General features: G+C 32.2%; 3 protein-coding genes and 1 pseudogene across 3 annotated transcripts; 2 read left to right on the forward strand and 2 right to left on the reverse strand.

Annotated features, from left to right (window-relative positions):
* Positions 1–21: 21 nt before the first annotated feature.
* On the reverse strand, positions 22–1,567 carry LOC125846041 (pyruvate kinase 1, cytosolic-like). Its single transcript, XM_049525506.1, has 4 exons — positions 1,421–1,567; positions 211–306; positions 79–118; positions 22–35 (listed from the first exon to the last, which is right to left on the reverse strand). Exons 1-4 carry the CDS (start codon positions 1,565–1,567, stop codon positions 22–24), a joined length of 297 nt encoding a protein of 98 aa, XP_049381463.1.
* A 101-nt stretch (positions 1,568–1,668) lies between these two features.
* Positions 1,669–7,477, forward strand: LOC125846042 (mitotic checkpoint protein BUB3.2-like; annotated as a pseudogene).
* A 262-nt stretch (positions 7,478–7,739) lies between these two features.
* On the reverse strand, positions 7,740–9,022 carry LOC125844990 (F-box protein At3g07870-like). The gene has a single exon (XM_049524362.1). It carries the CDS (start codon positions 9,020–9,022, stop codon positions 7,766–7,768), a length of 1,257 nt encoding a protein of 418 aa, XP_049380319.1. The 3' UTR covers positions 7,740–7,765.
* A 10,305-nt stretch (positions 9,023–19,327) lies between these two features.
* LOC125845048 (F-box protein At3g07870-like) lies at positions 19,328–22,919 on the forward strand. The gene is given in 2 exon segments (XM_049524465.1): positions 19,328–19,992; positions 22,314–22,919. Coding segments are annotated over 2 exon segments (1,263 nt in total). The 3' UTR covers positions 22,912–22,919.
* The last annotated feature ends 3,220 nt before the right edge of the window (positions 22,920–26,139 follow it).

The raw sequence follows: 26,139 nt of genomic DNA on the forward strand, positions 1-26,139 counted from the left end.
AAAAACTGGGTTTCATTTTTTCTAGCAAACACCACCTTAGCATCTGACCAGAAAATAATGCACACATCCGTAGGAAGCAGATAATAACAGATGCCTTGACCTTAATGGCAGCACGTACCTGAATCAAATCAATACCAGAATCTTAAAGTTTATGACACCGTTTCCTCCAACCTAACCAAAAGCTTAACATGAGCAGCAGAAACAACATACCGCAGAGGAAGCAATAGATTCCAAGTGAGTCATTGGTTCTCCCACGCACTTAACAGCACTCTTAAAATAGACATCTTGATTATAAACCTTTTCTGCCTGGAATGGGGAACTAACTTTAGCAGTAAAAATTTACAAGAGAAACTCAGAATTATCATCTGATTACATTGAAATCAACAAGACACCGCCTTGGAAGGTACAAAGTGAATTTTAAGGCAACTATGAAACACAAAAAGATAACGTTATGCCACAATGTCAGCTTTATGACTGATTGGTTACAGATTTGTTCCTCTCCTGTGCCATTTTGGCTAAATACAAACTTGACTAGAAAAATGTACTGGCTTAACTAGCACACCATTAACCAAATTCACAACCTTTAGTAGGTTATTCATCCCCTACCCAACAAAATGTGGTAGAAAATACACTTGAACCGTGGTATATCCGAGTTTAGAAATTGAGTTTCTCTTCGTTGCAAAGTGAACTTATCACTGAAGAGGTCCTTAAAAGAGAAATAGATGGTGAAGATAGGTTTAGTTAAATATGTTTCCTAATTCATTTCTTCCATAGCTGCATGACTAATTCACACCATCGCAGCAATTGATTGTCCCCAACAACTTGCTTTGAGCATGAGCCCTTTAAAATTACTTACTGTAAGCCTATCCATGTACCTTTGATGTAGGTTAAGACTTAACCACTTATGAACTGAAATCCTTTCAAACATCTAGAACTTTCACTGTACATGATTAAAGTGCTTTTAGCGCACTCAATTTCACTTTAGGGGGTATGCTTTAGAAAAGTTATCTGATCTTCAGAATGAATTTTAACAGTTCCACTATGAGTAAAGAATAAACATTGAATTCAACATAATTGTGCTTTTTGTGAGGTAGGACCACAATCATGGCAATACGTCAAGTCAACAGCTTTTACTTTTTATGGCATCAATACAGGGGAACATTAGTCTATTAACTGCTATTTCTGATATTAGGTGTACTTTGTGCTCCATGTATATGATACTGTTCAATCTTACCAAAATTGTGACATTAAGTCGGTAGAATTTGTACTCTGAAGGTCGATGATTACAGTGTTATAGTATAAAGAACAAATGACATAACGGGGAAAAGAAGATTCAAAGAAGACAATCAGGGGGTCCATTGACAATGAATTCACAATGGTAGCACAAGGCATATGTAGACAGCAACGAGGTAAGATTTACCTCTGCACAAATTTTACCAACAGTGGAAATAGTCTCAATAGGATATAGGCCTCTCAGGGTCTCTGCACCTAGAAGAATTGGATCACTACCTGGGATGAAAGAAAAATGATATGAAGCATCTTGGAGACAAGGCCAAAAAGGGCACATTTATAACTAGTAGCGGGGATAAAACCTTGAAATGCTGGGATCCTAGAGGTGCAAGTTGTCTCCCTTGTTGGAACTGTTTAGCAGTAGCAATTGTTGGATGACATGTGAATGTCTATGACTTGCGAAACATGTCTCGTTTCTCAACTTGAACAACAGAGGGAATCTTCCTTGAAGTATGAAACTAGATGTGTGCAGTGCTATCCCAATGTAACAGGTTTATTTCTTATCTCTATTTGCTGCTTCATTCTACTGTTCTAGAGCTTAATTTAATGACTCAATATTGGACTTTCGGTTGCAAGGTTTCTGCTTCTCACTATCTTTCAGCTAGTTTCTGTTCACTCTAATGATTGACACCATATTGGGGTCCATTTTGTAGCATATTTGACTCAAAACAACTACTAGTTGTATCAAATATATATCCTCCTGGAGTCTCAATAGTCCAAATAGATTTACGAGTACAGTTCTGTTAGGTTTCAACTATAAATCACCCATCTATACTTGCAGTTTTGTAATATCTGGTGGTTTCTGTAAATGAGCTAATTTGATTTAATAATTAAAGAGTCGTCCATCGTAAATTTGGAATTCACCATAAAAGCCACATTTACATCACTATCTGTATGCAAAAACTTAATGACACACAAATATTCTCTGTAGTCTTTCATGATGAATATTATTGAATATTTGGAACATATCTAATGGCACTTTTGTTGTAAATTTTAGGCGTAAAGTAAAATTTACTTATGGAAATAGAATGTTAGAGCTTCAACCCATCATTAGGTTTGGATTAGGACTTGTGCTTTCATCAATTTTCTGATTTCCTTTATGCATTGCTTAGCTGTTCTCATTATACATGGATTTTTCAGGCTGTGTTCTAAGTTCAATTGAAGGTCAGGTTGCAATGGAATATTTTGATTTCTCCGAGGCCGGTCAGTCGAAGAAATATGTAAATTTGCTAACAATCTTTATCGATATTGTGTAGTTCCTCTCAAGAGACTTCTATTTTTGTTTTCTTGGCACTTTCCAACAATAACATTTGCATATTCTGCTTGACACGACCTTAAAAACTAAAATTGAAGAAAATAAAAGAGTAGATGTTAGTGTTAGAAATTGACACTTTTTTGTCTCCATTGTCGAACAGAATAAATTGTTGAAGAGTAGTTTAAGTTCTGTTCATAGTCAGTGTAAAAGATATCTATACAATCAAGCTTATAAGGTAATTACGTAAGCGATAATGGTAACTAACTTGCAACCACAAGTTAAACTACACTGCCAGTGTATTTAGCTTAAATATGTTGAAGATAAAATTGATGTATATGATTTTGAAAAGACTATTGATGTCTCGTTAACTTCTTGCTGGATAGTTTTTTTCATCTAAGATATGAATTTCAATGGTTGAATGGCAAGACAAACATCTATTCCTCCTGAATTTGGAAATAAGAACGGTGAACCATGTTATATATTAGTTTTTACAGTTGCCCTTTTCCAAAACCTGGAGGATTTGAGGTGATTTCAGTGTGCCAGGTAGATCATTTGTCTGTTTGGCATCTTTTAAACGTATTGACTAACTGCGCAGATATGCATTTAAATGTCAACGGAAATCTGTAGAAGGAAGGGATGTCTTCTACCCTGTAAATGTGATTGTCTTTCACCCGATGTGAGTTCTAACTTCACCTCAATTTTATTTATTCCTATTTCACATTTAGCTAAGTGCTTTTTCAAGATATTATGAGACAATTCCTCAAACCAGTGCAGGAAGTGGAGCAGTACATATATAGTTGTATACTTTCTCTGATGGATCAAATTTCTTAAAGATGAGTGGTTTTCTTGGCAAACCCAAGACTGCACAATCTCTGATGTTACCTATGATACAGCTCATCTGAACCCTAACTTGCCTTCAATTCTGGCATTTATGTTCAATTAATCCATGTCTTGGATTTCTGTTGAAGTACTTTAGCTATGTTTCTACTAACATTTCATGCTCTAGTTGCTAATTCCAAAATTGGTGCCTTCCTGTTTTGTGAAAATAAATTTTGAGTTTGTTTGTTTGGTTCATTGATATGTTCAATGTGGTACATGTGCTTTAGATTTCATGTTGTTGACTTTTTAATTGCTCTTGGATAACAACCCTTACCATGTGAACGACTTATGGTACTTTTGCGGCTCGCGGTTGTGATGGTTATGTTAATCAGTTAATGTCTGGGATGGTTACAACTTGTGTCAGGACATGCCTTCGATTTCTATTACTTTGTATCTAACTGACTGTTATGCTGATTGTTTTTACTGGACCACCTGCAGTACCCTAAATTTCCTTCAAGGATTGCAGCATTGCCATTTAGCAGAGATGGTAGACCCTTGGCTGTAGCATCAAGCTATACATATGAAGAGGGAAAAAAGGCGTCGGAATGGACTCATTTTATTTTGTAATTCTCTTTACTCCATGTTTCACTTTGCCATGAAGATATAACTATGGTTTACCATTGCAGTCATGAGCTGGATGCCATATTTGTCTGCAGTGTAAATGAAGTTGAAGTAAAGCCAAAGCCAAAAATTCTGCCTATACCGATGACATAATAACTAGAAGCTCCTCCTCTATCCTTTCTGGTGGTGAACTTGTTATTATCATATATTGAAAACAAAAGACTGTAGCTACTTCATATGCCACCAATTGAATTCCAGGACTTCATTCTCTTGGCCGGAAATTATAGAGAAACTTAGCAATTGTTCCTTTTTTACGACATCTTTTAGTGTGTTTTGAAATTAGCTTCTCAAGGATGATTTATTTGTCTATTGCTTGAAAGTTGTAAATGATTTTTTCAGAACCTTGACTTAGTGGTAACTTTCCCCTGTTTGGCATTTGTTTTGTTTTGTTAATAATAAGATGTTGTCATTATTATTTGTTAGAACATGAATAGGTTTATACATTTCTAATAGAATAGGAATAAGTTTATACAATCCTGAATAGATTTATACAATCATATAGGAATAGAAATAGGAATAGTAAATAATATCCTACTTGGTAAAGTATTGTATTGTAGTGTCTATAAATAGGGTCTCAATGTAATAATGTAGACACAACAACAATTCATAATATTCTTCCCTTATATTTCTCACATGGTATCAGAGCCTCTACGATCTTGGTAGAAAATCAAAGAGCTTTCGCTGCCGTCGGGTGTCTATTATCCATATATGCCGCCCGTCTGACCAATAATTATGTTAACAAAAGTGACATCAATAATATATGCATGAACCCCATATTCAGGGAAGAAAACTCAGTCAACCAGGTCATCGTGCATCAATTTCGATGACTTTCTAGGACTGTTTTGTGTCATCCCCATATCCGTCGGTATTTGTGTAGCACCATGCTATCTTTTCGGTGAATACTTTTTCATACTTAGTTTGTGTAGCACTGCGCCATCATTCCGGTGACTACTTTCTATATCTAATTTGTGTAGCACCGTGCCATCTTTCTGATGACTACTTTTTCATATTTGATTTGTGTAGCACCGTGCCATGGTGACTACTTTTTCATATTTAAATTTTGTAGCACCGTGTGATCTTTTCGGTGACTACTTTTTTTCATATTTGATTTGTGTAGCATCGTGCCACCCTTTCGGTTACTACCTTTTATTGCATATCTGATTTGCATAGCATCGTGCATCTCTCCTGACTACTTTTCATATTTAATTTGCGTAGTACCGTGGATTTTTCCGAACTACTTTCTCATATCTGAGTTGCATAGCACCGTGTGTCTTTTTGGTGACTCCTTAGATTTGATTTGCGTAGTTCCATTCGTCTTTCCGGTGACTCAAATCTGATTTGAGTAGGGTTGTGCCATCATTCCGACCCTACCTATATAATTTATCTTTTTCAATAGGGTTGTGCCATCATTCTGACCCTACCCACCTATTTTTTATTTTTTAGTAGGGTCGTGCCATCATTCCGATCTTACTCGTATAATTCTCTTTCTCAGTAGGGTCGTGTCATCATTCTAACCCTACCCATATAATTTTATTTTTTAGATTGTGACCACTTTCAGCCATCAATCTAATACTCCGGCATATGAGACCAATTTTTTGGTGACTTTCTTGTTTAAAATCGACTCATCTATTGATTCCAACATGATCCATATACTTTATACTAGATTTTGGGCACTTTGTTGCTCAGGGGGAGTTTAGTAGCCTTGTATGTCGATTATGTAAGTCGCTCTATGGTCTGAAGCAGCCCTTGCAAGTTTGGTTTGGGAAGTTGAAAACTGTAATTTTATCACTCTGTGTTTTATCAACATTATGCATAAAATTCAGTATTTCATGAAAAGATTAAGCACATTGAGATTGACTGACATTATGCATCAAATCTAGTATTTAATGAGAAAAGACGAGCACATTGAAATTTGACTGTCAATTTTGTGAAGTCGACTGAGCAACTTGTAGATATCTCACCAAGCCCCTCATCAGTCCTCGTGTTAATTACATTTGTAACAAGCTAGATACATGAATTATATGCACTAGCTTGAGGGGGAGTGTTAGAACATGAATAGGTTTATACAATTCTAATAGAATAAGAATAGGTTTATCTGTGAGCCCGAGTTTCTTATATCTACTCCTGAAAGACTTCAAGAACTCCTCTCATGTGGTGCCATTGAAACTTCTGATGTTTCTTTCCTGGTAATTTTAATTATCTTGCATTTAACTTATTTATCGATTTTTTCTTGAATCTTTTGTCCTTCCTACCGCTGTTTTTGTATTTATGTAATAGAAGTGGAAGGTGGAAACTAAATAACTGTGCTCTCTAGTTAACACAAGAACTTCTCTTTTTTCCATTTCCACACAATTTCTAATTAAAATATTTTGTTTTGTTATTTTGGCAAAAGTTTGAGTGCCTAGCAATTTTCTTATTGTCTTCTCTGTAAGGGGAAAAAAGAGAAACAATTTATTCTCACAATGGTAAGCTTCAAGAAAGCAAAAGGAATTGCAGTAACAAATTGAAATAAGAAGAGCAGGTAAGTGAATTCACACCTTGTGCTAGAACCACAAACTGGCATATAGCTAAAATATAACTGATCTGGATAGAATTGGACAAGGTTTTCCCTGTTAATAGCGAGACAAACTGGCACTCAAATTACGTATTGCTTTGCGGAAAACGAGTAAAGGAGACTAACATAAGTATACAATACATATTGAAAATTGAAAGGTTTTCTAAACAACACCAACCAGATTTAATGTGTTTGTTTGTTTGGTTCATTGATATGTTTCAATGTGTTACATATGCTTTTGATTTCATGTTGTTGACTTTTTAAATGCTCTTGGATAACAACCCTTTCCATGTGAACGACAGCTATGGTACTTGCGCCACTAGCGGTTGTGATAGTTATGTTAATGTCTGGGATGGTAACAACTTGTATCAGGACATGCCTTTGATCTCCATCACTCTATATCTAACTGACTGATAAGCTTGATTGTTTTTACTGGAACACCTGCAGTACCCTAAATTTCCTTCAAGGATTGCAGCATTGCCATTTAGGACTCTTGGCTGTAGCATCAAGTTATACATATGAAGAGGGAAAAAAAGGCGTAGACTCTTGGCTGTAGCATCAAGTTATACATATGAAGAGTGAAAAAATGGACTCATTTTATTTTGTAATTCTCTTAACTCATATTTCACTTTGCCATGAAGATTTAACTATGGTTTTACCGTTGCAGTCATGAGCTGGATGCCATATTTGTGTGCAGTGTAAATGAAGTTGAAGTGAAGCCAAAGCAAAGAATTCTGCCTAATCCTACGACATAAATACTAGTTGTAATTATCATATATTGAAAACAAATGACTTTAGCTAATAAGTTCATATATATGCCACTGTTTGAATTCCAGGACTTCATTCTCTTGGCCGGAAATTATAGAGAAACTTAGCAATTGTTCCTTATGAAGCTGTGAAACATAAAACCTATTCCAGAATAATAAATAAAGCTACTTAAATAATAAATAAATCTACTTATAAATATAATTAAAAACTTCCTCGCATCCACAGCAACTTCACCCGATGGACCCTTCCTCGACACATGAGGCATTACCAAAACAATTTATGTATCTCATCAAAATATTTAAGTTGTTAGAGAAGGAACACATTTATTAGATTCAAACTGAAAACCTTACATCACCACAAAGTATAATCGAAATAAAGTTGTAGGAAATACACTAAACTTAGACTATTGCCAGAAAACTCTTATGATAAAGCTTACAATCAGTATAGGACAGCATTTTTCCTCGCGGCAATTCAAGTTTCTTCACTGTTCTACGATCTAAATTATAAAGATACAACTCATAATCAACATACAAGTGAATCAAAAGTTCACCTTCTTGGATGTACAAAAACTTTAGATCCCACGCACACCTGATTCTAATTTCACTGAGACGCTTACCAAAAGGAAAAATCTTCTCATTCAAGAGATTAATCTTGTACCGTTTGATCCATGACTGCGTCTCATAGTCCTCCAAGAGCCACATATCCACGATATACCAGGGGATAAGCATGTTACAGAAACATAAACGATCATCCTTCACCATAAGTGTCATAGCTAAATGCGCTTGTTTTGAGTTACAAACATTGTGATTACTTACAGGATGAGGCATAGTAAACAACTCTTCTTTATCCATTCTGAAAACCATAATTCCGTTTTCACAAGGAGCAATTTTTTTTCTTTTTAAATCGTGAAAGGTTATCCAATGCAATGCTCCATTAACAACTGCAGGATTGCCATTTTTTGACAAAAAGTTGAAAGAGGTTGATGAATGAATTTCCTTACACTTGTGCATCTTTAAAATATGTACGAAATACTGACAAGAAGTTCCTTGTACTTCTGCAAAAAGAATTCTGAATTGTCTTGTGTAGGGACAAAAATACAGAGCACATACGAAATGTGGATGAAGTGTACATCGTAGTGTTAATTCTTCTTGTGTTATAGGGTTGACAATATAATAAGTAGATTTCCACCTCGATGAAGCAAACATAAGAACTCCTTCACAAGAATATAAAAGATTAGGTTCTTCTTTCGAGTTCTTATTAATCATAAGCTCAGGTTTGAGATGAAGTTTTTCAAACGCAACCTTGTTCTTCTTCTTAATCTTCTTGTTTTCATTTTCACCATAAACAAAAAGATCCTGTCCATGCTTCGCGAAATCATGCTTGGCAAAATCATCACGTATGAGAAACATAGGTCTAGTATGTCTAGATAGATCATGTATATTGGTAAAAGAGTCTTGTGATGAGACTAATAAGGTTCTCCAATGCCTACAAACCCATCGACATCTAAGAAAAGAATGTGATGGAAGTCTACTAAGAATATCAATGACGAGACAATCAGGCAAACGTTCAAAAGTATGATCAGCATCATCAACATTACTAGCTTTACATATTGTTTCAAGTAGTGAACCCAAACTTGTGAAAAAATCAAGTGTCATCACCTAATAAGTCAAAAAATCACAAAATAAGAAAATCAACCATGGTTTGGTATGGAAAATTTATATATTTGATTGATAAGTGAATCAAATTAATTCAAGTAACCAGAATACACACATGTACATTACGAGCACATTTAGGATTTTCATTAAGGAAATTCAAGAAAATTTTAAAGAAGAACTTACGGCTTGTTGAACGAGAGAGAAATTGTTGATGAAAACTAATATTTGGAGAGAAAACAAACTTGGACGGTATTCAATACTCAAATTTTCATATGTATATTACAACAATTTAACTCTTTTATAATAGAGTTTTACTAACTTAAAAATAAGATAGCACTAACTCCTACTATAACTCAACTACTAACAAACTGAATATAATAATATGTTTTTATATATATATTTAACTAGCAAATATAATATTTTGATCGCATAACATGTAATCCAACTTTCCACAAAAACATATATATTTGTAATATATAATAATATATATTTATATATATTTAACTAGCAAATGTAATATTTTGATCATTGGCTAAATATGTAACTTTAAGTAGTACAATATGAAAGCCCAAGTATATCATCATATTAACATCATCGTATCAAAAGTTCCAATTTTGATATGGTAATTCAATATCTACCGTATCATGTTCAGATCTAGTAAGGTTGGATTCCATTTTTGACCCATCAAAGTGTTAGGGTTTTGTCCTGATTTTCTTACCATAATTTAAGATTTATTTTTCCTTAAAGAAAAGACAAAACATTACCATAAATGTTTTTACTTTTCTTGAAAGGAAAATATAATATTATTTTATATTTGGTTTATTCTCTCCTTTTAGGACTCCTTTTCTAGTAGGAAAGGTTTTAGGACTCTATAAATATAGGTTTGTTTCTTCTAACACAATAACACAATAGTATCCACAATGTAGACATTTAAAGAGTTTAGTTTATGGGGAGATTTATTCTCTCAACAGTTATAATATTTTTCTTTTAAATTAGTTTTCATATTAATAATATTATGTTTTAGTATCGCTTTATTTGTCATTTAATTTATCACTGTCTTGATTGCAATTGTAAGCTTCCGCATGACGCCCTAATCACCCTTCAGAACCCAAGTATATCATCATATTAACATCATCGTATCAAAAGTTCCAATTTTGATATGGTAATTCAATATCTACCGTATCATGTTCAGATCTAGTAAGGTTGGATTCCATTTTTGACCCATCAAAGTAATTATATTAGTTCAATCACTTTCTTACTACTTTCTGTCACTTTCTTCATTGAAAATATTGTATATATAAAGATGCATAAGGCCTAATTATGTCTCTTTCCAAATATTTTGCCTTTTTTCACAAAATTGCATTTCTTCTTAATCACACATGCAATTTTTGACCCCATTATGATTTAATTCAATCATTCATGATTTCCTATCACTATTATACTTGGAGAATTGCCACAAACACTAAGCTATAAAAAAAAAAAAGTCCATAATTCTAGCTTAGAAAGAAATTATTTTCTTTACAATCATGGAATATAAGAAAATATAAGTACTAAAAATCCTCACTTTTTAAGTCATTTGGATTCACAAAAGAAAGACTAAAAATAATGTCATTTCCTTTTTCGTTCAACTCTTGTGTCATAGAAAACTATATAAGAAAAAAAAATATTTGATTCTCAAAATAATATTGTTTTGACAAACTTGAATATCAGACATCTCAAGAAATATTAAGTTCGAGTCTTGTGAATTGTGATGAATAGAAAACTCGATGGTAGAGTATGTTTCCCTTCTAATAAAGAATGCAAATTCAAATTGGGTTAATAACTATCGAGTAATTAAAAAAAAAACTCCAAGAAATAATCAAAAGTTGGTTTATTTAAGTGGTATAATCATAATAGCTCCTCCAACTCTTGTTATTTTATCATCAAGGTATATCTTAAGAAACAATAAACTAGAGCGGATCATTAACTTGTTGAATACTTCAAAGCCTACTCTAGTTTTCTTTTTTTTTAGTCTACTCTAGTTAATTTATACAAAATGTTTCAAGATTCCAATTTCATTTAATTATATTTAAATTGATATTATAGTATATAGTATATAATACAAAATAGTATTTCTTTTTATGTTTAAACGGTTTTTCAAAACTAAAAAAACTATCCAAGAACGGACCCTTAATTTTTTTCTTAAAAGCTGCTAAACATCATTATAATTTTTATTTTATTTTTTATCTTTTAAATTAAAGTACTTTATTATTTCAAGGTTGGTAATTAGCCGTAGAAGTAATCTATTGAAATTCATTCAATGACTAAAAAAGAAAGAAATCTATTAAGTATAATTTCTTATAGAGTCAAATTTGTAATCAAAAATTTAAATGTCTTCCATCAAACAAAGATATCTTTTCCTTTAATATGATTTTCCCTTTTTTGAGTAAATGAGTACTCCTTTTAAGATTATAAATATGGTCAGAAAAAAAATAAGAAAAGTAAATGTATAAGAATAATTATGTTGATTCATAATAATCGTTAGAATATAAATTACGCAACCATATAGACAGTACAAATATGATCCATATATTAAATGAGGTGAGAAAATCATTATATTCTTTATCCAGAAAAATCTTTTTCAAATTCATTCATACATGAAATATTTTTTTTACCAATATATATACATCTTTGAGAGAAAGTGGAGGCGCATAAAGAAATCAGGACCTCAAGCAATTGCTTTAGTGGCCTTATGATCGAGACGACCCTTCTAAAATGCTAGCACCCTACTCGGGTAAATAAATTAGCTGGTTATAGTAGACTTCTATCCGACGGGGTTTGAAGGTTGTCTTGGGTCAGATAGGAAAAGAGAGCTTTGATGACATTTCTAGTGAACCTAAGAAAGGTCAAAGAGACCAATGTAAAAGCAAAGAAAAGGGAAGCAACTTGTCCATAAGACTGATGTTCAAATAATGTAAATTCATTTACTATATAAATAAATTATATTTTAGGAATTATTATAAAATATATTATTCCTTTAATTTTAATTCGTTTGTGTGATTTTGACTTGGTAGCAAGTTTTAAAAAGTGAAGAAAACTTTTGAATCTTATAATAAACTAAAGATACCGTAACAAATGGATAAGCCAATGAGGAAGAAATTTGGGCCAGAAAACTTTTGAGTTGTAACTTGAAAATTTCTAGCCTAGGTCAGACTTGGACGAAATTTGAGTCAGGTGAGGTCTAGGGTAATCCGGTAATGGATGGAGGCATTCGATTATGAATTTAATGATTTGAGTGGATAACCAAGACGATAAGGAGCATGTATGGCTTGACGAAATCGAATTCGGACGGGTAGAACTCTCATAATTGATCTTAGCGTGAAAGGGTGGTTTTAGAACGTCAAAGTTTAAGGGTGTGTTGTGAAATTAAGACTTGAAAAAACAAATTTCGAGTCTCTATCTCCGTGCAACCCGCCACGGCGGGGTCGCTAAGGTGGGCCAATCGCGAGTAAAAAGGGGAAAAGTTCCAAAAACGTTATTTTTCTACAAACTTCGTTCTTGGAGAGCAAAAGGGTGACCTAGAGCTATTTCTTCTAGGGTTTCACTAATTCTGGCGCTAAAGGTAAGTCAATTACTCCCCTAATTTGTAAATTGATTCTTAGAACTTAGAATCCTTGCTATTTATCCTTGGGGGATAGTTTTGACTTGAATTTAATAGTGAAAAAGGCCCTAGTTGGGTGTTAGGATCATGAGATTACCCAAGGGTTAGTATTTGGATATAATTCCGGTAAATTAAGCCTTTATTATTGATCCTTTGCATAATTTACTTGTTTTAGACCAAGAACGAGCTGAGAGACTGCGGAAAGGAAAAGCTCAATTTTCATATGAGTGTTCAGGCTTGGTTTAGAGGTAGGTGATGATTTGATATCCCATTAGTGTTATATATGTCTGCTAACTGCTCCATTGTAGTCATGCTTGTATGTGAATAGGGAAAGATGAAATGAATCTAATGATATGACTAATTGTGATTTTGTAGCATGCAATGAACATGTTACCTGATTGTACGATATAAATGTGTAAATAATTCATTGTGGTGCTGACTGTGTTTGTGATTGTGGATGATTGGATCAGGTGTCACTTTCCAACACATAATTGAATTAGGTGTCATGTTCCGACACATATCTGATCGGGTGTCACGTTTAGACAAACAACTTGATAGGGTGTCATGTTCTGACACACTAACAGCTTTAGTGTGTGTTCCATGAGAGGATCATCATTGACTATTGCATTTAAGATTGATATTATGAACTGATATATCGGGCATGGACTGCACATGCATGGGTTGCTATGTTGTCGTTATCTGTATATGTCTCACTTACTGAAATAGCAGTGTGATTCTATCAATACACAGTTGTTTGTGTATTGATATTGTACTTTCTCTTTCTTTATTGAGTACAGGGCATCTTCAGGCGGCTGTTGAGAAATCTTAGTTAGAAGATTACTGACTTGTCGAGTTCAAGGGTGAGTCAGCTCCTTCAGACTACCATGGATTCATCTAGGATCTTAGTCCATTTCCTTCGAACCTAGACCTTTCAGACTCTTATTATATGTTTAGTTGTTTTGGGGTTGCACCCCTTATCTTAGACCGTTTAGAAGTTTCGGTGCAATGACTTTCAAATTCTAGGGATTGAATTTTCGCTTGTTTATGTTGTTTTTGAGAACTTACTAAGTTTATGGGAACTCAACTTTTAAATTGATTATTTAAACTTGTTTCCACATCTTTAAATGTCTGTCTTTTGGTTAGTACTGTTCAGTTGAGTAGTAGTAATGGTTCTCCCACCGGAAGGTTAGTGTGGGTGTCAATTACGGCGATTTGGACCGTAATAGACATGTAGTTCGGTACAAAATCACAATACCACTTGTATTTTATTCTTTATTGGAGACAAAAAGTATTTAAAGGGGAATAACATTCAAAATAAGACTCTTATAAGATATTTTTGGACCAAATTATAAACGACAATGACATTTTTGGACTAAAATATTAACTGCTGACAATTTTATTCAATTACGTATAATTTAACGACATTTTGACCTTTTACTGTTGCTTAAATAATGAAAAGTTTGGAAACAACCAACTTACACATGTGCATTTTGGGTTCTACCTTCATTCAACATGTTATTCTAAGACTTGATATGATTTTTTTTTCTCACATATATTAATTTTAGTTTATATACTTTGTATTCATTTTTCGAGTTTGTGTGGCTCAAGAATAAGTCCATTGCAATTTTAAGATTCGATATAAAACATATTTCTCATATATTAATTTTAGGTGATCCAAATCAACTACTTTTTATTTCTTTCACAATTAGTTCACTCGTAATAGCGGAATAGATTGTTATAATTACTCACTCATTTATACAAGAAAAATTACACAATATAGCAAACATTTAAATTTTTTGTTTAATTTTTTTTAACGTGAGGTAAATTAGAGTACATAAATTGTGTTAAAAACTTCGTTTTGGAAGGAAATTTTATATCTACAATTCTAACACTTTAATATAGAATATTTTCCCCATATATTAATCTTAGTTTATACACTTTGTATTTAATCTTTGAATATGTGTGGTTCAAGTGTAAGGACACTGAAGTATCTGTTTTAGGACCTCATGACTTATTACTCCTCCCGTTCCATTTTATATGAGGATAGTTTCGGCATGAAGTTTAAGAAAAAAAGAAAAACTTTTTAAAAATTTGATCTAAAATGAATGATAGAAATTTATGGGGCTATAAATTATTTCATTAACCATAAAATTAACATTTTAAAGTTAAATTATTACTTAATATCGAAATTAGTCATTTTTTTAGAGAGTGGCTAAAAAAAAAAGTAAGTCATATAAATTAGGACAGAGGGAGTATATAATTAGTAAGTAGTATGTGTTTATAGTTTATAACTTTGCATGCTAAAATTATGTCTCACATTGTTATTATATAATTTTGAATAAGTTCTTTCAAGTTAATAAAATATTAGTTATTTGTTGTAATATAATACATCGATTTTGTTGTTAAAAATGTTGTTGATATATATAAAGATTCAAATATTTTAATTCAAAACTCTAAAACATTGGACAAAGTTCATGACTCTATATTCTATAAGGAAAAAAAGATTTTTTGTAAATAGTTATTATTACTTTGTGATACATATAATAAGTATTTGCTATGTGATTATTAAAAAAAAATGTTGAAGAATTAAATTTATCTATAACTTGAAATATTGAAATTAAAATGTGTTAATATGGAAAAAAAATTAAAGCATTACTATGTCACTATACAATAAAATTGTAAAAAAGAAAATTGATTTTTTATCGATGTTTAATATCCGCATTGGAATTCAACTAATAGATCTGGAGTTAGACTAATTTGGATTCATGCCGCATAGCGCCCCACTCGGGCTACCAAGGGATTTCTCATACCCATGACTCAAACTTGAGACCTCTAGTTAATGGAATAATAACTCTATTCACTGCACCATATACAAATATATATTTTTATAATACAAGGACTTGGAAATAATATTAAATTCTATACAATTTTCAATTTTTTCTTACTATCTCAAAAAGAGGTTTCATTTTTTTAGATTTTAGCGTGAATTGTTCAAATGAGTGAGTAGATTAGGTTGAGTTCTTATTTCTCATTAATTAGAACGTAACACCTATGTCGTTGGTTCTGATTTTCTTTCTTCCCATACTTAATATTTATGAATCAATTATTTGTTTATCTATTAAAAATGTTTGAATAAATTAATCCTTAAAAATATTAATTTATACCTATGCATAAAAAAGAGTTAAATAGTGAATTTCAGAAAAATACATGAATTTTAATCAGAATATTTATAAAATCTTATTAAGCTTTGGATTTATAGTTTATGCTACCAATTGTAGGGAAATGGGCATGATGTACCCCAATTTTGTGATTTAGAATTGATATACTTCTCGTAAAAAAAAAAGGCTCACCTATAGAATGGTATTTTTAGTTGAGAATTTGTAGGCTACTCATGCCAAATAAACATTCTATTTAGGTTCATGGACAAAATTTTAGATATAAACCCACTGTTTTAAAAATATATTATGGTTGCACACATACCACAATGGAAAGAAAAACAATTAGTAATAAAAATGTAAGGTCGATCACCCACAAAACAATTTGAACTAAAATGCTCAAAAAAAAGGAAGGAAATTTACCGAAATCCCATGAGATTAGTTACTAACTATTTAGACACATGTTAGTTTGCACTATTACGAATTATATCAAATTATATTTCAGGATATATCAGCTAAAATTAAGTGCAATTTGTTCTAAATACACTGTATCAAAGTGGATTTGCATGCATCTGGGATACATAACTAATCTTACTCGCCTCCCTCGCATCTCTCTCCCGACTCTTCTATGTATCTAGTATTCCAAATACATGTGAATCACATCAGATACATATAAATACATGTATCTAATGTGTATCTAATGCGACAATGTGACATGACTATCTTGCTAGCCTCCCACCCCACCTGGTTCGTCTCTATCCCTATTTAAGTGTATCCAATAGTTAGGGTTGTTCATGGTTATGGTTAAAAAATCAAACCGAACCACAATCCGAACCAAATCGATTAAAAAAATTGATATTTGGTTGGGTTTGGTTTTAAATTTTGAAAACCGATATTATATGATTTGATTTTGGTTTTACTAAAACAAAACCGCAAAATAACCAAACCGAATCGATAAATTAGATATATAAATTTTATAATTATTTATATATCATTCATAAATACAATATAAATATTTTATCAAATTTTAATTAACTTAAGTATTTAACTTTACAATTTCCTCAAGCCCAACACTTTAGCCCAACTATAACAATCTTAAGTCCAAGTCCATTAAATCCATTTTAGTCTTTACCTACTCTACTTTCTCTTAATTGAAACACTTTGTTCAAGTAATGATAACTCTAGTATTGCTTAATTGAATCAACAATAGTTTTTTTGTGGATTGTTCATGTGCTAGATGTTTATGTCTATTGACGTAAGTCCTCAAAAAAATTACTATTACTTTCAAACTGGATAAACCAAACCGACAATAACCAAACTGACGGTTATTTTTTTCGTTTGGTTTGGTTTGGTTTTAGAAATTTAAAAAATCGACTAGATTGGTTTGGTTTTGGTTTTAATCAATAACTGATCCAAATCGAACCACGAACACCCCTACCAGTAGTAAAGATACATGTATCTAGGTATATATTTTTCAGTATATGGTTGAAAATCTTTAATTAGTGGTAAGATACATAATAATTTAAAAGTATAAGTAGAATTAGTATATACGATATGAATATATGTCTTATTAAATTTTGGTGCGTCCAGATATATGTATATTGTGTCAAAATTAGGTAAATTTGTTCTACATACACTATATCCAAATAGATTTGCATGCATCTGCGATAATAAATCTCTCTCGCCTCCCTTTCATCTCGCTCCCCACTCTTCTATATATATGGTATCCCATATTCATGTGAATCACACCACATACATACAAATACATGTATCTAATGTGTATCTGGTGTGATTCGCATGTATATGGATACATGACTATCTCGCTCGCCTCGCTCCCTATTTTAGTGTATTTAGTAGCAAAAATACATGTATCTCAATATATCTTCCTCAATATATGATAGAAATTTTTTAATTAATGGTAAAATACGTGATTATTTGAAAGTATAAATAAAACTAGTATATATGATATTGATATATATCTAATAGGATGGTTTCCCCAATAATAATTTTCCCACATACTACGTCAAAACAAAAGATTAAAACAAGGCTGGAAAGATCCATAAACAGAAATGAAAGAACCCTGCACAAATAACCATTTTTAGGACTCTTGTTTAAGAATAGCCAAAGTTTACAAAAATAAATTTAAAGTATGATCTGATGTATATAAAATTGATTATATTTTAAAGAATTTTAGTAGGTAGTTATATTTTAAATATGGATACTTAAAGCGAATAACTTGTGCAATTCCTACCTTTCAAATTAGTGAGTAACAAGAATTATAATAGATATGAATGATCTTTAATTTTTTATCTTATTTGTCTCGAGCAAAATTTTAAATTTAATAAGTTCTGATTTTTTTACATATGTATGACCATTTTACATAAACAATATATATTACCTTCATAATTACCATTTATAGTAATATAATGTATTTCTTTTTTTCGTTTTTCTCTTTCTCCCTCTCTCCATTTTTTTCCCGTTCTAGAGCTTTATTAACCAAACAAAAAATAATGTTGTTTTGAAATTTCTTATACAAATATATTATAAGCTTATCAACTAAAATATTTCTCTTTCCCAATATAATGTATTATACAATTTATAACATTTTTTAGTACCGTTAATAAGAGAAAAAAATAAGCAACAGTTATAATACTTTTTGAATTAAATATATTATACACATTATAGGCATGTTTCAATGTATGTGGTGAATATATAACTAAAATATTTTAATACAAATATATTATAAGTATTATATGTAAATTTCAAACATTCCGATACTATTTAAATATCAAATTCGAATTATAGCAATGTATAATATCGAATTTGAATTAAAACTGAAAACAAACAAACTTGGGGGTTAAAACGTAAATAGCTTTTGTTCAATCAATATTCTCATTGGAAAAGGATTGTTTTTGTTCAATCAAATATTACTTAGTTAGTATAGATCGAAACAACTTTTTGTTGAATCCATATTCTCATGAAAAAAGGACATTAGTTTCGAGTTTTATAGAAACCGGAATAATAGCAAGATCGAAACATAATTCAATCCTTTATTTAGTCGTTAGTATTTCAATTGACTTGGTCTTTAGCACGCAAGTAGTTGGTTGAATAAAGATAGTAGAATCCTTTTGTTAGTAGTTGAGTGATAGTAGGAGTGAGTGCTATCTTATTTTAAGTTAGTAAAACTCTATTATAAAAGAGTTAAATTGTTGTAATTTACAGATGAAAATTTGAGCCTATTGAATAGAGTCCAAGTTTGTTTTCTCTTCAATTTTTAGTTTTCTATTTTTCCATCATCAACAATTTCTCTCTCGTTCAACAAGAAGCCGTAAGTTCTTCTTTAAATTTTTTTTTGAATTTTCTTAATGAAAATCCTAACTGTGCTCGTGATGTACATGTGTATACTGGTTACTTGAATTAATTTGATTCACTTAGCAATCATATATATAAATTTTCCATACCAAACCATGGTTGGTTTTCTCATTTTGTGATTTTTTGACTTATTAGGTGATGACACCTGATTTTTTCACAAGGTTGGGTTCACTACTTGAAACAATATGTAAAGCTAGTAATGTTGATGATGCTGATCATACTTTTGAACGTTTGCCTGATTGTCTCGTCATTGATATTCTTAGTAGACTTCCATCATATTCTTTTCTTAGATGTCGATGGGTTTGTAGGCACTGGAGAGCCTTATTAGTCTCATCACAAGACTCTTTTACCAATATACATGATCTATCTAGACATAATAGACCTATGTTTCTCATACGTGATGATTTTGCCAAGCATGATTTCGCGAAGCATGGACAGGATCTTTTTGTTTATGGTGAAAATGAAAACAAGAAGATTAAGAAGAAGAAGGTTGCGTTTGAGAAACTTCATCTCAAACCTGAGCTTATGATTAACAAGAACTCGAAAGAAGAACCTAATCTTTTATATTCTTGTGAAGGAGTTCTTATGTTTGCTTCATCGAGGTGGAAATCTACTTATTATATTGTGAACCCTATAACACAAGAAGAATTAACACTACGATGTACACTTCATCCACATTTCGTATGTGCTTTGTATTTTTGTCCCTACACAAGACAATTCAGAATTCTTTTTGCAGAAGTACAAGGAACTTCTTGTCAGTATTTCGTACATATTTTAAAGACGTGGAAACCATGATAAAATCAGCAACACAAGCTGAAGAAAAACTTCATTAACGAAAACTTAAGCTCACATAGAAGAAGCTAAGACTAGAGAGAAGAATAGCATGAAGCCATCTATTTTTGAATGAATGAAATCACTCTTTACAAAGTGTTACATATATACAAAACTTCAATTGGAACAATCTAGAAGGATCAGTCTAACTAACTTGATTCCCTATTTTGTAACACATCTAACTAACTTCTAACTAATTATAACAAACTAAAATACTTTAACTGCATAATCTCAACAGCCCCCCTCAAGTTGGAGGTGAAGTAATCGCAGACAACTTGCTCAAAATCGTAGCATGTTTGACTCCTGTTAATGCCTTGGTGAAGATGTCTGCAAGTTGTGAGTTGGTGGAGATGTGCTGAAGTACAACCAGTCCTTGTTGGATCTTATCCCTAACAAAATGGCAATCCACTTCTATATGCTTTGTCCTCTCATGGAATACTGGATTTTTTGCAATATGAACTGCTGCCTGGCTATCACAAAACACACGTATAGGGGGACAATCCACTGTCAATTCAACAAATAATCTCTCAAACCATACCAACTCTCCCACCACTTGTCTCACAGCTCTATATTCTGCTTCAGCTGATGATAAGGACACTGTAGCCTGTTTCTTGGACTTCCAACTAATGGGACTATCACCCATAAGGACCAGGTACCCACTGACTGATTTCCTAGAGTCAGGGCAAGCTGCCCAGTCTGAATCACAATAAGCGCTGACAGTAAAATCAGGTGTGGTTGAGATAAAAATTCCTAATGTAGGATCTTGCTTTAGATATCTAAGGACGTGATAAGCAGCCTTCAAGTGTGGTTCCCTGGGTGTCTGCATGAATTGACTGAGATGTTGAACACTATAAGCTATATCCATCCTAGTGTTTGTGAGGAAATTAAGCTTTCCTACCAGTTTTCTATAGTGAGTGGGATCGGACAAGTGTTCCATTGATGAATCCTGTTTTGCTTTTCACTGATAGAGCTCTAAGTACAGCTCTTCTCCAAGATCTGTAACTTGTACCATCAAAAACTGCAGGCAATAGAGAAGATCCAGCACTTTCTGATGGATGCAAGTAAAGAGGACTGGCAAAATCTATTCGAACTGATGTGGAATCAGCATGAAGATGAGAGGAACTCGAATTAGCTTCAGCTTGGAGATCAACCATATTTGAGAATCGCGAAGAGATTCAATCACTCGACAATCAACCAATAACAACACAAAGACAAATACAGATCCAATCGTGACAATCAAACAAGCCTCCAGATAACAGAGAAAAACAGATGAAGATCGGAAATGACAGAGAGAGAAAAAACCTCACGAATTAGATTAGATGCGGAAGAGAATTTGTGAGCAATCTCTGTGCTCTGATACCATGAACTCTTTTGGTAGCTAAGTCTAGTACCTTGTAGCCTTTAGTGTTGAAAGGGTATCCAACAAAGATGTGAGGTGTTGCCCTAGGTTCAAATTTATCCTTATGAGTTTTCAAAGTGGTGGGAAAACAAAGACATCCAAAACTCCTAAGGTGAGAATAAGTAGGCTTTCTTTTGTACAACAACTCGTATGGTGACTTATTGTTCAGTATTTTTGTAGATAGTCTGTTAATGATGTAGGTAGCAGTTAAGACACACTCTCCCCAATATCTCATGGGAATTTGTGATTGATAAAGAAGTGCTCTTGCTGTCTCCAAAAGATATTTGTGTATCCTTTCTACGACACCATTCTGTTGAGAAGTATAAGGACATGATCTTTGGTGTATTATTCCCTTTTCTTGAAAAAAACTGGTTGCCTCACCACTTGTAAATTCTAGACCATTATCAGATCTAATGGTTTTCAACTTGGTTTGAAATTGGTTTTCGATGAGAGATACAAAAGCCTTTACAACCTGCAGTGCATTACTCTTGCACCTGATCAGTTGTGTCCAAGTTGATCTACTATGATCATCTACCATTGTCAAAAAATAATTGTATCCATCATGTGTAGGTACACGATAAGGCCCCCATAGATCAATGTGTAATAGCTCAAAAATCTCTCTAGTGGTAGTAGAGCTTTCCTGGAAAGGCATTCTAGCTTGTCTTGCCATAGGGCATATGGTACATGTAAAAGGTTGTCTGGCAGAAAAACTTACTGGTATGGTAGAGATACTTTTCATTTTTATAAAAGGAACATGTCCTAGTCTAGCATGCCACAAGAGTTCAGCATCATGAATATGAGATGTAGGTAAAAAATTAGCAGAAGGAGAAACAGGGGTATCAGTAAGACAAGGACAATCAACAATTGAACAAGCTTCTTTATTGATCTTGTGAGAGTATTTCATTCATCAAACTCTTTCAACTTTTTGTCAAAAAATGGCAATCCTGCAGTTGTTAATGGAGCATTGCATTGGATAACGTTTCACGATTTAAACAGGAAAGACATTGCTCCTTGTGAAAACGGAATTATGGTTTTCAGAATGGATAAAGAAGAGTTGTTTACTATGCCTCATCCTGTAAGAAATCACAATGTTTGTAACTCAAAACAAGCGCATTTAGCTATGACACTTATGGTGAAGGATGATCGTTTATGTTTGTGTAACATGCTTATCCCCTGGTTTATCGTGGATATGTGGCTGTTGGAGGACTATGAGACGCGGTCATGGATCAAAAGGTACAAGATTAATCTCTTAAATGAGAGGATTTTCCCTTTTGGTAAGCGTCTCAGTGAAATTAGAATCAGGTGTGCGTGGGATCTAAAGTTTTTGTACATCCAAGAAGGTGAACTTTTGATTCACTTGTATGATGATTACGAGTTATATCTTTATAATTTAGATCGTAGAACAGTGAAGAAACTTGAATTGCCGCGAGGAAAAATGTTGTCCTATACTGATTGTAAGCTTTATCATAAGAGTTTTCTGGCAATAGCCTAATTTTAGTGTTTTTCCTAATATTAAACTTTGTGGTAATGTAAGGTTTTCAAGTTTGAATCTAATAAATGTGTTCATTCTCTAACAACTTAAATATTTTGACGAGATGATTATGTAAATTGTTTAGGTAATGCGTCCTTGTGTTGATGGTTGCATGAATTGTTTTGGTAATGCGTCCTTTAATCTAATAAAAGTGTTCCTTTTTACGGTAAGTATTTCCCTCAACTAATAACTTTCATATGTTTAAACTTTATGCTCAATATATATATACTATATATGTGTGTTCACTCTCTCATAATTATATGTTTATGTTTTTAATGATGTTCGTTGTGTTTGTGTTAGTTTACCCCTACCTCAACTAAATGTATAATCCTTTGCTCTCCCCAAGACCTATTATCCAAAGATGGATAGAGGCAGAGCTATACCTACGTGTATCGTAGGTGCATTACCAAATCCCATTAACCTCATTTTTTTATTTGTATCTTGAAGAACTATTATAATTTTAAGGACAAATTACTTAACTATACTCCTTTACTTACCTTAATATCCATTTATCTTTACTTATTTTAAAATTTTCAAAAATCCCTTATTTATCTATGTATCCCGCATGTATCCCGTGCACAATGCTATGTATCTCGCTATGTGAAATGCTATGTATTCCGTGCACAACGCTATGTATCCCGCTATGTGGAATGTATCAACCCTAATGTATCCCGTGCACAACACTATGTATCCCGCTATGTGGAATGTATCAAACCTAATGCATCCCGTGCACAACGCAATGTATCCCGCAAACATCATTTTTAAAGGATTTTTGGTAAATAAAAAACTAGAAGGGATAGGATGTTATTTAGTACTTATAATATGTAGTTCCTATAATTTATACTAATTTTAATAACACATCCTTACTAACTCCCTATCTTTAAATTTTGGGTTCACTTAGCTATGTTCGGGATGGGTTTGGATCCCGTGCGGTGGGGATCTCCTCCAATGCCTCCGGTAGGCCTTTAAATTTATTACACGTGTCTACTTATATATTCAATGGACTAGATTGATTTTACTATTTAAAGTGTGATTTGAAGTTATATAAAAATTGATTAGATTTTAAATAATTTTTAAAAGATAGTTATATTTTGAATATGGATACTTAAAGCGGATAACTACTGCAGTTCCTACCTTTCAAATTGATGAGTAACAAGAATTATATTAGATATGAATGATCTTTAATTTTTTTATCTTATTTATCTCGAGCAAAATTTTAAATCTAATAAGTTCTGTTTTTTTTTTTAATCTTAAAGAATTGTCTATAGAGTAAGCTGGGATCAAAAGTTTAAAATAAGGCATTTTCAAGTCATTAATGTATTCCCAGCTTCAAAAACTTTCGAACACATTGTTTTCTTTTGAAATGGATATATTAATCTCGTGGCTCAAATTAGATAGTCGATGAATAATATATATATATATATATATATATATATATATATAAATCATTTCTATTCCATTTTTCCCTATACTATAGTCCTCTAGATTATTTAGGAATAAATTTCCTAGAATTAAACTTTGATCACTTTCGTGATTTGTAATATAACTGTTATTCTTATTGTATCTAGTTGTATAGGCGCATATATATATCTTTTATAAATGAAAATCAATATATAAAAATATATATTTCTAATATATAATAATATATTCTTATATATATATATATATTTAGCTAGCGAATATAATATTTTGATCGTTGGCCAAATATGTAACTTTAGGTAGTTCAGTATGAAAGCCCAACATGTAATCCAACTTTCCACAAAAACATATATTTGTAATATATAATAGGACAAATTACTTAACTACACTCATTTACTTACCTTAATATCCATTTATCTCTACTTATTTCAAATATTTCAAAAATCCCTTATTTACCTATGTATCCCGTGCACAACGTTATGTATCCCGCTATGTGGAATGTATCAAACACTATGTATCTCGTGCACAACGCTATGTATCCCGCTATGTGGAATGTATCAAACCTAATGTTTTCCGTGCACAACGCTATGTATCCCGTTATGTGGAATGTATCAAACCTAATGTATCCCGTGCACAACGCTATGTATCCCGCTATGTGGAATGTATCAAACCTAATGTATCTCGTGCACAACGCTATGTATCCCACAAACACCATTTTTAAGGGATTTTTGGTAAATAGAAAACTAGAAGGAATATGATATTATTTAGTACTTATAATATGTGGTTCCTATAATTTATAATAATATATTTATATATATATTTAACTAACGAATGTAATATTTTGATAGTTGGCTAAATATGTAACTTTAGGTAGTACAATATGAAGGCCCAATATCATCATATTGACATCATCACATCAAAAGTTTCAATTTTGATACAGTAATTCAATATTTACCGTATCATGTTCAGACCTAGTAAGGTTGGATCCCATTTTTGACTTATCAAAGTAATCATATAAGTTTAATCACTTTCTTATTACTTTCTGTCACTTTCTTCATTGAAAATATTGTATATATAAAGATGCATAAGGCCTAATTATGTCTCTTTCCAAATATTTTGCCTTTTTTCACAAAATTGCATTTCTTCTTAATCACACATGCAATTTTTGACCCAATTATGATTTAATTCAATCATTCATGATTTCCTATCACTATTATACTTGGAGAATTGCCACAAACACTAAGCTATAAAAAAAAAGTCCATAATTCTAGCTTAGAAAGCAATTATTTTCTTTACAATCATGGAATATAAGAAAATATAAGTATTACAAATCCTCTCTTTTTAAGTCGTTTGGATTCACACAAGAAAGACCAAAAACCATGTCATTTCCTTTTTCATTCAACTCTTGTGTCATAGAAAACTATATAAGAAAATAAAATATTTGATTCCCAAATAATATTATTTTGACAAACTTGAATATTAGATATCTCAAGAAATATCAAGTTCGAGTCTTGTGAATAGAAAAATTATTGGTAGACAATATTTCCATTCTAATAAAGAATGCAAATTCAAATTAGGCTAATAGCTATCGAGTAATTAAAAAAAGACTCCAAGAAGTAATCAAAAATTGGTTTATTTAAGTTGTATAACCATAATAGCTCCTCCAACTCTTTTTATTATAACATCAAAGTATATCTCAAGAAACAATAAACTAGAGTGCATCATGAGCTTGTTGAATACTTCAAAACCTACTCTAGTTTTTTTTTTTCC

This window comes from Solanum stenotomum, chromosome 11 (assembly GCF_019186545.1).
Source record: "Solanum stenotomum isolate F172 chromosome 11, ASM1918654v1, whole genome shotgun sequence".
NCBI lineage: Eukaryota > Viridiplantae > Streptophyta > Magnoliopsida > Solanales > Solanaceae > Solanum > Solanum stenotomum.